The sequence below is a fragment of the Lactuca virosa genome, chromosome 2 (assembly GCF_052849685.1).
Source record: "Lactuca virosa cultivar CGN04683 chromosome 2, Lactuca_virosa_CGN04683_v6, whole genome shotgun sequence".
NCBI lineage: Eukaryota > Viridiplantae > Streptophyta > Magnoliopsida > Asterales > Asteraceae > Lactuca > Lactuca virosa.
The window spans coordinates 289,910,477-289,925,916 of record NC_136427.1 but is presented as its reverse complement, the minus strand read 5'-3'; the positions used below and the strand labels follow the sequence as shown (position 1 = coordinate 289,925,916).

General features: G+C 34.5%; 2 protein-coding genes and 1 pseudogene across 3 annotated transcripts; 2 read left to right on the top strand and 1 right to left on the bottom strand.

The window, feature by feature from the left end:
- The first annotated feature begins 919 nt into the window (after window positions 1–919).
- On the top strand, window positions 920–3,780 carry LOC145161378 (uncharacterized). The gene is made up of 5 exons (XM_079080889.1): window positions 920–1,538; window positions 1,780–1,891; window positions 2,067–2,184; window positions 2,270–3,268; window positions 3,416–3,780. The coding sequence occupies exons 1-5, from the start codon at window positions 1,334–1,336 to the stop codon at window positions 3,677–3,679; spliced, it is 1,698 nt and encodes a 565-aa protein (XP_078937015.1). The 5' UTR covers window positions 920–1,333; the 3' UTR covers window positions 3,680–3,780.
- A 4,127-nt stretch (window positions 3,781–7,907) lies between these two features.
- Window positions 7,908–9,333, top strand: LOC145161377 (clathrin light chain 2-like). Its single transcript, XM_079080888.1, has 3 exons — window positions 7,908–8,267; window positions 8,586–8,739; window positions 8,827–9,333. The coding sequence occupies exons 1-3, from the start codon at window positions 7,972–7,974 to the stop codon at window positions 9,145–9,147; spliced, it is 771 nt and encodes a 256-aa protein (XP_078937014.1). The 5' UTR covers window positions 7,908–7,971; the 3' UTR covers window positions 9,148–9,333.
- Window positions 9,334–9,693: 360 nt separating this feature from the next.
- On the bottom strand, window positions 9,694–12,856 carry LOC145158630 (LRR receptor-like serine/threonine-protein kinase EFR; annotated as a pseudogene). The gene is made up of 2 exons (XR_013737286.1): window positions 10,163–12,856; window positions 9,694–10,085 (listed from the first exon to the last, which is right to left on the bottom strand). The product of XR_013737286.1 is annotated as an LRR receptor-like serine/threonine-protein kinase EFR (transcript).
- Between the last annotated feature and the right edge of the window lie 2,584 nt (window positions 12,857–15,440).

Genomic DNA, 15,440 nt, shown 5'->3' with positions numbered 1-15,440 from the left:
TATTATAAATAAAGGACGATGAAAGGTGAACCCAAATGTCACCAAGACAGAAAAAGAAAAGTTTGAACCTAAAACTTTTAGTTGTCATAACGTGACTTTGAAGTGAGAAAAACTCCACTATAAGCCCTTTGCATTATGACTATGTTGCGTTGGGCCCGTCGTATTACGCCAATTTACACTTTCACCTCAACTCTCAAATCCTTCCGGGACCATTTTTGATATCGTACATGATTCTAAATTAAGTTCACATGTTACATACACCATTAAAAGTTGAAGCATAATTGAGTAATCAACCCTTATGTAGTAATTTTTTAAGAATAAAAAAAACTTTATTTATTGGAAGCATCCAAAAATACAATTAAAAAACAATAAGGTCGACCATAGACATATACAAAATGTACGACTGTATATGACTATTTCCTTTAAAGGATAGAAACATTTTTTACTCATATTAATATGAGAGATAGGTTAATAACAGAATAGTGACAGTTTTTGTTTTATGTAATTTTTAACAGTTATCGGTTGTTATAATATTAATGTTTTTTGTTTATATAAAAAATATATATATAAGGACTCATTTTTTATTTTTTTACACGGATGTTAATGGGTCCGAAACTTTAGGTACTTTTCTTAGAATTAGTATAAATTTTAGGGATCGAAACGAGCGTACACAAAAGCATTAAGGGGTCAATTGTTGACGCTCATTATGAAACGTCTAAACGAAATAAAAAACGCTTTCATCAATTAACATTCCTTTATTAATGGTTATCCTTTATTCCAGAGTCTAAAACAACAAATCCAGATAATGTTACAACTTTTACTCCAAAGAGTACAAGTTACTGAAGCATTCTTGCTCCGGTTCTGAGATATATTTGCCTAAAAATCACTCTCTCTCCCCCATTTGTGTCTGCTGGTAATGGACTAAAATTGACTCAAAATTGTTCCAGTGCTCTCTCTCTCTCTCTCTCTCTCTCTCTCTCTTACAGTCGTGTAGTGTTCGTCTCCATTCTTACCAAATTTCAAAATTCAAGGCTTTGATCAAACCGGATGTTTCACAGATTTCTTTGAAATACTAACAGTTCTCGGCGATTCTTGCTTGTGTTGTTCAAATGCGTGGATTGGGTTTGTTTTTTTTCAGAAAATTTCCGCCACAAATTTAGAAGCGTTGCAGTTCTATTGTCAGATCTGGTGCTGTAAATTTCCGGGCACTTGTTTGTGTAGCGTGCACTGTGAGCTCGAAAGGTCAGGTTTTTGGTGGTGACGTGAAAAATCTGTGCTTTGTTGGGTTTATGTCTAAGGATTAGAAAATCCGTGGATAATATAGTTAGCGGCGATGAATCGGAGTTTTCGGGCACCGGAAAAAGAAATGCTGGGGCCGGTGAAGCAACGGCAACAGCAAATGATGGGGAGTTTTAGGAATTCGGCAATGAGAGAGAAAGAAGACGAGCTAGGGTTATTTTTGGAGATGAGAAAACGAGAAAAAGAACGTCATGATGTTCTTCTTCACAACGCAGAAGAGGAATTCGACTCGTCACTTGGTATTCCATTTATTTGATGAGTATTTTCTTACTTCAGTTGCTATTGCTTCAAAATTATTAGTTTATGACCTTTTCTTATCGTTTTAAGAAATAAATCTTGTAATATATAATCTAAAATTTAGGAGTAAAAGGATAGGAAATCCCTAATGAATTTCTCTGATTTGTGTACCCTACCTGGCCATTTGGATACTGATTTATCGTCATATATTTCAATAACTATATAAAAAATTTGATGTCACAGGATCAAGAACAGGAAATTCTCCGAAATTCAGTGTGCCTTCTGCAACCAGTATGCGAAAAACCGGAGCTGATGAATTCCTCAACTCTGAAAGTGATAAGAACGATTATGATTGGTAATCTTGTCTTATGTTAATCCAGTGATTAGCCTTTTATTCTTCCAGTCTTATTCTGTGGGGCTAAAGTTACTTGTCACACCATATGTACAAATTGTGGTTCTATATTTATGTTGAGTTGTAGGCACATGTTACTGATCACATTTAGTAAAGTTAGATTGTTATCTTTTTTCAGGCTTTTAACACCCCCGGGTACTCCTCTCTTTCCTTCACTGGAATCCGAATCACAGAAAACAGTCATGAACCAGAATGGAGCTTCTAAAGCTCATCATCCAAATGCACCAAAATCTAGAGTAAGACCCTTCTATCTTGTTTAATTATCAAGTGTTGGTTCTTTCTGTATTAAGTCATAAAATGTGGTTTTGGTAATTGGTGCAGCTATCAAATACACAACCAGAGGCAGTGGCTACTAGGACCAACATGGTGTCAAGACAACGAGCCGCGTCTCCTGGACCAAGTGCAGGACCCCGTAGGCCAACCTCATCAGGTGGTTCAGGCTCAAGGCCTTCAACTCCAACCAGTAGACCAGTTTTAGGCACATCATCATCAAGAACCACATCAAATTCACTCCCTAAAACCACCACAGTCTCAAAACCCACATCAAGGCCTACAAGATCTTCAACACCCACCACCTCTCGACCTGTCATTTCTTCATCTAAAGCAACAGCCCCACCTAGATCATCTACCCCTACTTCTAGGGCAACTCCAAGATCTTCAACCCCAACCCCAACAAGTAGGCCATCTTTATCCACAGCCAAACCAACACCAAGGGCATCCACACCCACCCGAAAGCCCACCACAGTAACAAAAACACCCGCCCCACCAGTTAAATCTCCCACAGTAAAAAACACAACACAAGCATTAGCTACTACTGATTCTCCCAACACAAGACCAAGACCATGGAAGCCTCAAGAAATGCCCGGTTATACCCTCGATGCACCACCAAATCTACGCACCTCGCTCACCGATAGACCGATTTCATCCATCAGAGGAAGGGCGGGTGGACCGAGTAGCCGGTCTTCTTCTATTGAGCCTGTGCCTAATGGAAGAGGTGTAAGAAGGCAATCATGTTCACCTTCAAGAGGAAGGCTTCCTAATGGTGTTAATGCCACTAATGGAATGACTCGTAAGAGTGGAGCCTCTGTGCCTATTCCTGCATTGAATCGTGCTTATGCTAAAGCTAATGATAACATGAGCCCGGGATCATATGGGACAAAAATGGTTGAAAGGGTGATAAATATGCGCAAATTGATTCCACCTAAGCAAGACGACAAACACTCGCCACATAACTTATCCGGGAAATCCTCGTCACCTGACAGCTCAGGTTTTGGAAGATCACTCTCCAAGAAATCTTTAGATATGGCCATGAGACATATGGTATGTTTTTCCTTTTATCATTTCATTTTGATCAGCCATCGCACACTGGGCCACTGTGTACTTGATTTACATCTCACATGGACAGACACAACAGTGTGGGCCAGTTCAGGGTTGTTGGAAGACTAACCTTTTTTTTTTGTGGGGCAGGATATAAGGAAGACGGTACCAGGGAACTTGAGGCCGTTGATGACTAAGATTCCGGCGTCCTCGATGTACAGTGTGAGATCCGGGAACGGGCCCGGGCCCACACGGGGTCGAATGATTAGTGTTTCGGATTCCCCACTTGCAACAAGTAGCAATGCGAGCTCTGAAATGAGTGTCAATAATAACAATGCCATTGATGAACATATAGAGGATGAGAGTAACAGTGAAAAAGGTGTGCGTTCCCCAGCTAGCATTCGTGGTAGATGATTTTTTTTTTTTTTTTTTTAATCCTAATTACTTATTCGTATGTGAATTCTTACACTATCGTAACATTATGTGAATGACAAATCCGCGTATCATTAAATCGATCTTAGCTCATGTTTCTTTAACGCTGTTTTGATAAATAATATTGAAAAGTGCGTTGAGTAAAAAAGAAATGGTATTCTATTCCGATGTTGGGTATGTCTTTTTGAAAGAACCAGTAGACCTAACTACGGTGAATTATTGATGGAATGATTGGCAATTATTGGGAAGAATAGGGACCAAGATTGGAAAGGAATCAATCAACATAGGGAGGAGATATAATATGAGAGAAGGGACCCATTTAATCCAGAATTTCAAAGCTTTTTAGATTCTCATCACATGGGTGACAAATATGAGTACGACCAATGGCCCCATGGGCCACAAATTGCAAAGCACCCACCTTTGTAGTCTGTGTTCGAAAGGGACAATTGAGCACTCATTTATTGTAACCATCCTCTTCATGTTTAAAAGTTTAGGCCAAAGGGATCTCAAGAGTTGGTAAATATGAAAGTTTGGTCAAATTTCTTGGCCAAAAGTTTTGACTAGTTCTTTTTATCAAGTACGATACATTTATAACATCTTTAAGGAGGATATGTCTATCTGAAAAGTGAAAAAGTAGATATCAAACACATGGATTATAAAAGCTATTGACATTTTGACATAGTCCACTTGGGTTAACGAAACATCATATTTATTGTACTCTATGTGGGTGAAATAAACACTTTTACATGCATATACCATACATAGGTATAATAAAATGATCCATCTTTTGCAAATTTCGTAAATGACCATCATCTTCTGATCTATTTGAGAAACTGGGTTGTTGAAACAGAATTGGGTTGCATTTATGAGCTCCACACTTCCATAACTTCCACTCCTCACTACCCACCACCGCCAACTGTACCTTCTCACCGTTTATGTAGCACACAACCATCAACTCTACCTTCTCACCATTTATGTAGCACCCTTGATGAGCTATTTGAAAATTGGAATATACTTGTAAAAGCAAATTTGAAGTAAACTTTATAAAAGAGGGTCATTTAAGAAAATCTATTTGTGGATAAACATACCAAACCGTGAATTCCTTAACATTTAAAAAAAAAAAAAATCGTTAAGGCATACGGGGGTGTAACAAACTAATTAGAGACAAAAATCAAGTAAACAATCTTTCATACATTTTAACCTTAAATGCGTCATTATTCAAATTTCCAAAAGCTAAGATCCATCTTTGGTCTTCTACTAAGTCTTCCAATCTAATACATTTCAAAATACATATATTAAGTTTGGAAAATCTAGTAAGTATTTTTGGGGGTCAACTATTAAGGGCATTGCACAAGGGTGATAATCCATTTCGAAAGTCAAACTTCTGAAAAGGTTATAAAACTTCAAAAGAATAGTAAGATCAATAGCCGGGGTGGGGTTGGGGGAAGAAGCATTCTAAAAGTAGCATTGCTCAATATCATCACAACATCAAAAGTAAATAATCATCAATTATTAAATGCAATGCAAATGCTTTCATTCTCATAATCAAAATCAATCTCCAAGTCCGTAAAATCACTCACATCAAAACATGATTCATAAACCAGTCTCATAAGAGGTAGCTAGCCTCATGTGCAACCGAAGCATGTTGAGAATATCATCACACATATAGAGGTTATACAGTCTCACCCATCCTAAGTGGATGCATAAGTTCATGAACAAAACCAATTTCAAAGCATACACTTACCTTTTAAACTCGCAATGAAAGGACATGACTGGTTGGTGATCGGTGAAGAAGCCATCCGTTGACATTTTGCCCAATAAATTACAAAAAAATACGTTAATATAAAGGCTAATTACATAAAAAAATATTATATTTTGACATTTTTTGATTTAAGCACTATACATTTTTTTCTATTAAAGCCACCGGATCACCATGATGAGACAGCTTACTTTTTTTTTTCATTAAAGTTACCACAAATTAACTTATTTTCTAAATCCTTTCAAATAAATGAAAGTTTTTTTGCCACACGTCATATTCTCCTTCATTTTGACACTTGTCATTTTGTTAGAGTTTTAGAATTTTTATTTTCCACTTGTCATTTTTTAGGGATTTCCATTTTCTTAAAATAAAATTCCATAAAATTGTAATGAGTTCTATAAGGAAATAAAATCATCATATTAATTTGATAATAAATTCTCATAAATACTTCAAACGATTTAATTTCTTTTGCAAATGTTGCAAAAGATTACATTCTGTTATGTAAAGTATTACTTTATAAAATATTTCATGTTTATATATTGATATTAAATTTTTATTTTTAATAAACCCGTGTAATACACAAGTCTCACACCTAGTTAATCATAATAATATTTTTTTGGTTAGAAAAATTTGTTAAAAGCAGAATAGTTGTTAATGGCAATGTCATTTTGTCATTTTTCCTTTTTTTTTTTTGTATTTTTTAAAAATAGTTTATAGGTTCTTATAATAGCAAACTTTTTCTAATTTAACAAGATCTATAATAAAACGTTTATAGTTTTTTGGTTTATGTGATATTTTTCTATAATTTAAAACAAGATGTCATTTTAGATTATTTGGTATTGACATATTTTTCTTATTCTTTTTAGTGTGACACCCACCCTAATATAAATAAAGTCCAATTCTTTATTTTCCACTTTTCCATCACCATTGAAGATGAATTACATACTGAAAACTTTATCAACTTCACCGCTTTCATAAACCACAAAATTCAGACGAATTGCATGCATATGTATTTTACTCTTAAATAAACAAAGTAGAACTAAAGCTATGATAATCACAATAACAACCATATCTAGATGCTAAGGCAGTAAACAAAAAACATGTAACATCCTAAGCCCGACATAAAATACACCTATTAGAAAACAAATAATCTGATTAGTAAGTTTATTTGATGATTAACGACGACTTAATCCTAAAAAACGTAAAACTCATTTAGAAACATTTAAAATATAGTCTAAATGAAAATTTTGTGACAACAACCATAAAAATATATGAATTTTTAGCACGTTAGATAGAACTAAATAAGTTTTAGCATTTGTGTAGCTGGCCCTTAATATATATGAATTATCAACAGTTTAGCCATGAACTAAATAATTTTTTTTTTGGGAAATTAAGTAATTTAATCATTATAAATGAGTTTTTCAAAGAAAATAACCATCTTTTTTTCTTTCAGTTTTTGAAAAATAATCACTTTCTCACAAATGCCCCGTTTCCGGACTACTGTTCATATTCTGGAGTTCTTTTATTTCTTACAATTTTTTTTTATCAAATTATATATGAAATGTCTATTTCGAGGTGTCTAAATGCAGAGCCGGTTCCGAGGATTTAAATATCCTCAAAGGCACCAGATGAGCTAGAACAAAAGGGTCATTTTGTTATTATAAGTTTTTATTTTTAAGTAAAAAAATATATAATATATAATAAAAAAAATTAGGCCCTGTGCAGCTGCCCACGTTGCCTCTCCTCAACGCCCCCCCCCATGTCTAAATGAACACTTACTCCTGAATGCTCTATTTCATATTTGATATTCAAATTTTAGAGTTTTTTTTTTAAAGAAATATGTCTATATATGTTCGAAATGTCCATTTCGAAGTGTTTAATATCATTGTTTCAATAAAATGTTTGAGTTTATGCATTAATATGGTATATAGTTCACATTTTACTATGTTTGTTTAATTTTTTTGTTATATTTAAATAAAAAATAAATTTTTTTCTCAAAATTCTAGAGTTATCATTATTATTATTATTTTTTATTTTTTTCTGAAATCCGAAATTTCAGTCTGTAACCAAGAATGTTGGTCCAGAATTCCACAATGTTAGTCCGAAATATATTTTTTCTGTCAGAAAATATGTTTTTTTTGGTCCGGCGTGCCCTGTATGGGCCAAATGGATATTTTGTTAAAAACAATTTTTAAAATTATTTTTTCTTCAAATACATATTAACTTGCGGTTAGATTATTTAATTTTCCTTATACAAATCCAATAAAAAAAAATCATTTAATTTAGCTAAGTAGATATGGGCCTTGTCGGAAAAGACGGTAATTTGGATTAGAGTTTTAGAATCGTGTCCGGACTCCCGAGTCCTGAGTCCCGACCCATCAGATTTGAGGCCTGTAACGGGCCTATATATATATATAAAAAAAAGAAGAGTCTTAAATCTTAATTCAAAGGAAAAATAACGACAGTTCACCTGTTCACCAAGCAAATCGTGTAGAAACAGATCGCCGAGTCAACCATGTCTTCTTCGTTTGATGATTCAGTCGCCGATCCAGTTCACCTTTCCGATGATGGTTTCGTAGTTGAAGACTCTCCGGTTTTGGTTACCGAGGAGGAGCAGGTATCTAATTATCCGTCCCCGACGCCGATTTTCGTTTCTGGTGGAGGATTATCGCCCGATCAGCCCGAAATTTCATCGTTTAACGAAAATGGAACGCCATTCGAAGGTGAGTATATGGCGTCAGATGGATCGGTTCTGCCCCCACTGTCGGAGATGCAGCCTGAGGAGGGTTTTGCACTCAGAGAATGGAGGAGGTTAGGGCTTTATCATTCTTATTAATTATTTATGTTTTTCTTTAATTACACAAGCTTATGGATTAATTTCGTCTGTTAATTTTCTCATTCTACTATCATTTTATGCTTTGATCGATTAATTATTAGCTGTTGTAGTATTATTCAGAGAATCAGTTGACATTTAACTCTGATTATATCTGTTACCTATTCTGACTGTAATTGATATCAAATTCATTGAATGATTAGTCTCGATCTGACTCATTGACAGCCCTAATCTAACTGTAATCTGATATGTTGTATGAATTTTGAATCGGAACCCTAACATGTTTCTCATGACAGAGAAAATGCATTGCGTTTAGAAGAGAAGGAGAAGATAGAGAAAGAGTTGCTAAACCAAATCATTGATGAAGCAGATGATTATAAGATCAAATTCCACAGCAAGAGGAAAATCACTTGTGACAATAACATAGCAACAAATCGTGAAAGTGAAAAGGTAAGCATGAATCTTTCTTTGCACACATTTTATTAGAAATTCTCAAAAATTGGGGGAAATTTGAAATTGGATATCCAAATGTGGTAGGTATATTTGGCTGCAAGGGAAAAATTCCATGAAGAAGCTGACAAGAGTTACTGGAAGGCCATTGCAGACCTTGTTCCAAAAGAAGTGGCTGTTATAGAGACAAGAGGATCAAAGAAGGAACAAGACAAGAAGCCTTCAGTTGCTGTTGTTCAAGGTCCCAAGCCTGGAAAGCCAACTGATTTATCAAGGATGAGGCAGATTTTAATAAAACTGAAGCACAACACCCCTCTCCACCTCAAACACTTCTCACCACCATCTGCCACCACCACCACCACCACCTCCACTGCTCCTCCTGCTGCAGAGGCTGTTGCTGTTGCCTAGTTTTTTTTTTATCATATCTTGTTTTTTGTTGATATATGATTAGCTGAGAAATTTGGAGATTTAGATGTTGATTTAACTATGAGTTGTGTTTTTTTTCCTTTTGTTTATGGAACTAAAATCTTATCTGTCAAATATGGTTTATGCATGCGAGTGAACTTCAGTTCATCATCGTTATGCAACTAGAAATCCTTTTGTGTTCAGTGTTCATCGCTATTAACACATTCTGTAAATTAGAAAAGAGATCGAACATCTATTTCCTTAAGCTTGTATCTTCAGATTAAACCAATCTGTAACATGTGCTCAAATAATCCGTACAAGAGCAAACATTAATAATGATTTATAAGATGACGAGTCGTTTATATTAAAATGCATTTCTAGGCACACGTTTAGTCCTTTGTATTAACAAGGAAACCAATACCAAAGGAAAAAAGGATGGGGTGAGAGAGGCTCGAATTCTCGACCTCAGGATAACTCAGATATAGCTATGAGACCTACGCGCTAGCCAACTGCGCCACCACCCCGATGTTTAAAATCACCTACAAAACTCTAATTAATTGTAAGAAAACCATTGATGCGACGCAACTCATGGATGATTTTGTTCGTATTTATTCTCTTTCTAGGAGATTCCACGGAGCATGCCAACCCTATTCGTGCCAAGGAAACGAGGCCCTGCTCCAATTTTTGGTTTCTCTCTTCATCATGACTGTAATCACGTTGGACACTTGCAGCTTCTAGCTCCTCGTCATGGACAGGCAATAGAGCCGGTTCGATGATTTCCATTAGACGATCAGGCAACGCCATCATCACATAGCAATGGAGGTTCAACCCTTCTTCGAAAATTGGGTCTATAGGCCTCTTTCGTGTCATCATCTCTAACAACAAAATCCCAAAACTGTAAATATCTCCTTCTTTTGTCATCTCGCTTCCAACTCCATACTCTGCATGTTATCATCAATTTTAAAATTTCATATTCTAATAATAACAAATTTCACAAATGATTGTGTTTACGGGTTACCTGGTGCTGCATACCCAACAGTTCCTCTTATCCCAATTGAACTGCTTTGGTGTGGTTTCAATGGAAGAAACTTTGCCAGCCCGAAATCACCAATGTGAGCAACCATGTCACTGTCGAGTAAAACATTGCTTGGCTTCAAATCACAGTGAATTATGGGAACCTCACAGTCTTGATGGAGGTAATGAATGGCATTAGCCACATCTATTGCGATTGTTAATCTTTCACGGAGGTTTAATCTTGGTGGAGTGAGAATCTCTTGTTCGGGGCTTGGATGTAGCCACCTTTCGAGATTTCCATTTGGCATGAACTCGTAAATCAGAGCTTTGAAATCGTTACCTTGAAAATCGATAGACGAGCATGAAGTAATGATTTTTACAAGATTACGATGCCTTATGTTCTTCAAAGCTTCACATTCCGCCATAAAACTCTTCAAAGCTCCTTGGTTTTCAAGCTGTAGAACTTTAATAGCGACCAGTGCACCAACTGGTTCAAGGAAGTCCTTATAAACAGCACTGAAACTCCCCGTCCCAATCAGGTTTTGTTCGGAGAATTCATCAGTAGCCTTGAGTATGCTTCCATAAGAAACCCTAGAAAATGGTTGCATCATTGACGCTCCTGTTGGTTCTGGTTGCCTTTTCCTTCTTTGCCAACGAAACAATAAAAACAACGCCATTGCCACAACTAGAAAGGAACTAACAGGGATGACGATTAGAATAACACGTGATTTTGTTAAACCTTTCTTTGATGTTTCTTTTATGTCACACTTTGGTAGATGAAGTTCTGGAATGCCTCCACATAACCTATCGTTCCCATCAATGGCGATTGCACTTGCATTCTTGAAGATTCCTGTGATGGGTACTTCCCCATCAAGATTATTAAACGACAAATTCAATGAAGACAAGTTTAGTTGCTCCAAAAATCTCGGAATCTGTCCTGAGAAGTTGTTACTAGAAAGATCAAGATTCCTGATGCCTCTCAAATCTTTCATCGTTGTAGGTATTGGACCTTGAAAGGAATTGGATTTCAGATTTAGGTACTCCAGGCTCGTGCAGCTTCCAATCGCATCTGGGATTGCTCCAATCAAATCATTCTGTGATAGATCCAGCCTGGTTAAGCTTTTAAGCTTCTTAATCTCTTGGGGAAGCGATCCAACTAAATGATTTTGAGCAAGATTTAAGGCTTTCGACAGGGATGATAGTTGAAAAAGCTCAACTGGTATTGGGCCAGTAAGATTGTTTCCAGAGAGATCCAACAAGGCCAAACTCCTACAGTTTCCAAGATTTTGAGGTATTTTCCCTTCTAATCTATTAATCGACAAATCCAATTCATTTAACAATGAAAGATTTCCTATAAAATCTGGAAATTTACCAATGAAGTTGTTATCATGTAGGTATAATAGTTTTAAATTTTCAAGATTACCAATTTCACTAGGAATTACGCCTGTCAACTGATTAATTTGCATGGCCAACGACTCTAATTTCACAAGATTCCCTATTCCAGCTGGCAAGTTCCCATATATCAAGTTCCGACCAAAAGCTAGAGATTTAAGTTGAGATGAGAGATTGCCTACAGAATCAGGAAGCACTCCTCTGAGTTGGTTTTCATGAACAAGCAATCGTTCTAATTTGCTACAGTTGATCATGGAATCAATGAACTTCATCTCATCAGCTTCCCAACTCCCTAAACTGTTGGAAAACAACCCAAGAAAACGAAGATTTGGTATTCGTTTAAAACTCACACCAATTTTCCCAGTGAAACCGTTTTCTGCCAAGTTGATATCTTCCAAATTTGAACAATTAGAAAACGAAACAGGAATGCTTCCTGTAAACTTGTTTCCCCAGATTTGTAAATTTTCAAGATTCGGTAGCATCAATCCTATATCGCTTGGTAACTCTCCGCTGATTTGATTCTCGGAGAAATCAACAATTGATAAAGACGATAAATTGTAGATGGATGGAGGGATTATACCATATAGTTGGTTGTTACTGAAACCGATTTTATTCAAGTTTTGCAATTGACCTAAAGAAGATGGAATAATTCCATCCAGACGATTGTTTGCAGCTGATATGGCTTCAAGAAAAGTGAAGTTTCCCAAGAAAGACGGGATCCCACCTGTGAAACGATTATTATGAAGGGTGATGATGGTGAGGTTGATGAGTGAAGCAAGCTGTTTGGGGAGATTTCCGGTTAGTTTATTGCGGCTCAGCCCAAGAACAGTGAGTCGGGTGCAGTTTGATAAAGTGGCAGGGATTTCACCGGTGAAAGAATTGTTGATGAGGATTAGTTTCTGCAACCTGAACAGAGCACCTACTTGAGGTGGGATTACACCAGTGAAGTCTGATGACTCTGAGAAAGCTCAGGTTTCCAATGTGAGGAGATAAGGTACCAACAATGGCTCTTGATTCAAGATCCAGTTTGGTGACTCTTGGATGCCTGCGACCACATGTGACGCCTTCCCATTGGCAGAAATGGAGGGAGGTGGAGGTGTTCCATGTTTGGAGAACTTGTTGTGGGTCATGGGTGATGCTTGATTTGATAGCCATGAGTGCAAGTTGATCGGTGTGGTTTCTGGCATATGAGGCAATGGCAAGTGTTGGAAGCCATGATGATAGCAATGCTATTATAATTATTATTATTGCATGGAACAACGAAGAAACGTATGCCATGAAGAACTTTTTTTTTCTTTGAGTTTTTTAATACATGTGATTTCTGGGATTCGAGATATTCGATGCTCTTTAAAAAGCATTTGTATGAGCTGACATTGGAATGTTCATGGAAAGATCTAAACGGGAAGAAATTCTATGACAAGTCTTGAATCTTGTCGACAGTAAAGTATTTGATGGAGACAGGAGTGAAGCACGGGCTCTAAGTCTTAAGTCTTGTTTTTAAGACTTTTTATACATTCACTACGTCAAATTCAATTCATTACCTGTTCTTGGTCAATATATATATATATATATATATATATATATATATATATATATATATATATATATATATATATATATATATATCAAAAAATGGTAGGAACCACGAGAAAAATTTTTGGCCTTAAAATTAAAAAAATAAATGGCAAAGATTTGATTTTATTTATCGACAAAATCTTGTGAGATAATATTGTATTTTGGTAATTAATTATGAGATTTTAATAATTTCCGGAGAAAGTTAATTGTTTGGAGGGTACAAATGACAAAAACAAAAAAATTAAAAGAAAAAAAAAGAAAAATTCGGCTTATGTGGCCTCTGTATGAGCTGACACGTGCCCCTACCCAACATGACAAAGTGTCCAACCCTTATTGGCTGGTGTGTTTTTTTTTCAACCGCTTAGTTTTTCGGCCATAATTTTTTTTCTTTGAATTAAAAAAAAACAAGTTATTAAAATTTAATCCTCTATAAAATGAGCCAAATCATGAAAAATTAAAAAAAAATATATATATTTTTTATTTTTTATATTTATAAAAAAAACCAGAAAAAAAATTCTCTAAAAATTATAAAAACTTAAGGAATACTTCTACTTACTGTTCTAATGACTTTATAATTTTTTAAAAAAGTGTTTTAGACATCAAACTTGATTTTAAAAGATTAAATTTTTTTTAAAAAACATTGAACATATGATCCAAATTGAAATGATTCAAAATAATTATGATTCAAAAATATTATGATTCAATATGTTTATAATCCCTAACTTGTTATGATCTAAAAACATTTTGTTTTAAATATTTAATGATCCTTAGTTGTTGTATTTTTTATCATTCAAAATTAAATGAGTCAAAAAAATATAATGATCCAAATGTTGTATTGAACAAAAACTTTATTTAATTTAATATATTATGATACAAATTAATATGATCTAAAAATGTATGATGCATAATATCGTTATGATTCAAAATACTATGAATCAAAATAATTTGATTTAAAATTTTATAATCCAAAAATAATATAATTAAAAAAAACTATGAACGAAAAATATTATGACCATTAATATTTTTATTATTTAAAATTTTATAATTGTTCAACATTAAAAAGTCAAACCATATTTAGTTTAAAAAATCAAATAAATAAAAAAAGAAAAAATAAAACAAAAATTAAGAAAAAACCCTACTATCTTCAAGTATGTAATAAAAATACTAAAAAAACCGAAAAAAAGAAAATAAAATATTTTATTTTTAAAAAATGAAAAAAAAAATTAAACAAAAAAAAAACGTTAAAACCGACCATATATCTATTTTTTTTGATTTTTTTAACGAAAAAAAATAAATAAAAAAAATAAACGAAAAAAGAAAGAAAAACCCATTTAAATGACATTTTATGAACGTTCGTCGCACATAATTATTCTCTGGAGGCCGTATTACGTTATATGGACTTGAGTCGTGTGCGAACGCGTCACGACCAAGCAAATGAGTTTGACGTTTGTGTCATTAAAGAAATGATTGGTGGCGAATAATCATTGCAGTCCTTACCAATTTTTGGGTTCCTAACGACTCCGGACCAAAAAACGTGAGAACTTGAGAACTACTAATTCAAACATCATTTTTCAAAATCAAAACCACAAATATTAACGAAATGCAGCTTTTAAGCTATATGTAGGCTAATTTTTTTTTTTTAACGATTTTAAAAAAAAAATGTTTATATAGATGCACTGTTGATGCATGCATGCATATATGCGTTCACAGTCAATATATGACTGCTGATGCATGTATGCATATATGCGTCCGCAATCCATATGAATGCTGACGCATAATTTTAACTGTTGATGCTTAGTTCGTAAGTTTTCATGTTTTTTAGTCTCACAATAATTCAACTATATATATATATATATATATATATATATATATATATATATATATATATATATATATATATATATATATATATATGAAAGTTGAAATAGAGCGTGTTTGACACAGAATTTTTGGAAGCGTTTGGGAGCTTCTAGTTTTAGCTTTTGATAAAACGCTCTAGTTTAAACAAAAAGCTTCGTTTGGTAGTACGAGCGGTTAGCTTTTAGTTTAAACAAAACGCTTCAAATCTAAAAGCTACTTCATGTAACGTTTAACAAAACGCTACTGAGCTTTTGAAATCAATTTCCATAATTACCCTTAAAATATATTTATATACTTATTTATTTTTAATGAATTGTCATTTTATGTAATTTTATATATTTCAAAAGCTTCCAGCTACTTTTGTCAAACACTCATATAACAAATAAAAGTTACAGCTTCCCGTTACCAGCTACCCGCTACACGCTACACGCTACCCGTTACTCGCTACCAGCTAC

Bases quoted from the DNA above. Each gene is read 5' to 3' on its own strand.
- LOC145161378 (XM_079080889.1), top strand. From the start codon at position 1,334: ATGAATCGGAGTTTTCGGGCACCGGAAAAAGAAATGCTGGGGCCGGTG. The intron at 2,185-2,269 runs GTAAGACCCTTC...TAATTGGTGCAG, and splicing joins CAAATGCACCAAAATCTAGA to CTATCAAATACACAACCAGA. The intron at 3,269-3,415 runs GTATGTTTTTCC...TTTGTGGGGCAG, and splicing joins ATATGGCCATGAGACATATG to GATATAAGGAAGACGGTACC.
- LOC145161377 (XM_079080888.1), top strand. From the start codon at position 7,972: ATGTCTTCTTCGTTTGATGATTCAGTCGCCGATCCAGTTCACCTTTCC. The intron at 8,268-8,585 runs GTTAGGGCTTTA...TTCTCATGACAG, and splicing joins GCACTCAGAGAATGGAGGAG to AGAAAATGCATTGCGTTTAG. The intron at 8,740-8,826 runs GTAAGCATGAAT...CAAATGTGGTAG, and splicing joins CAAATCGTGAAAGTGAAAAG to GTATATTTGGCTGCAAGGGA.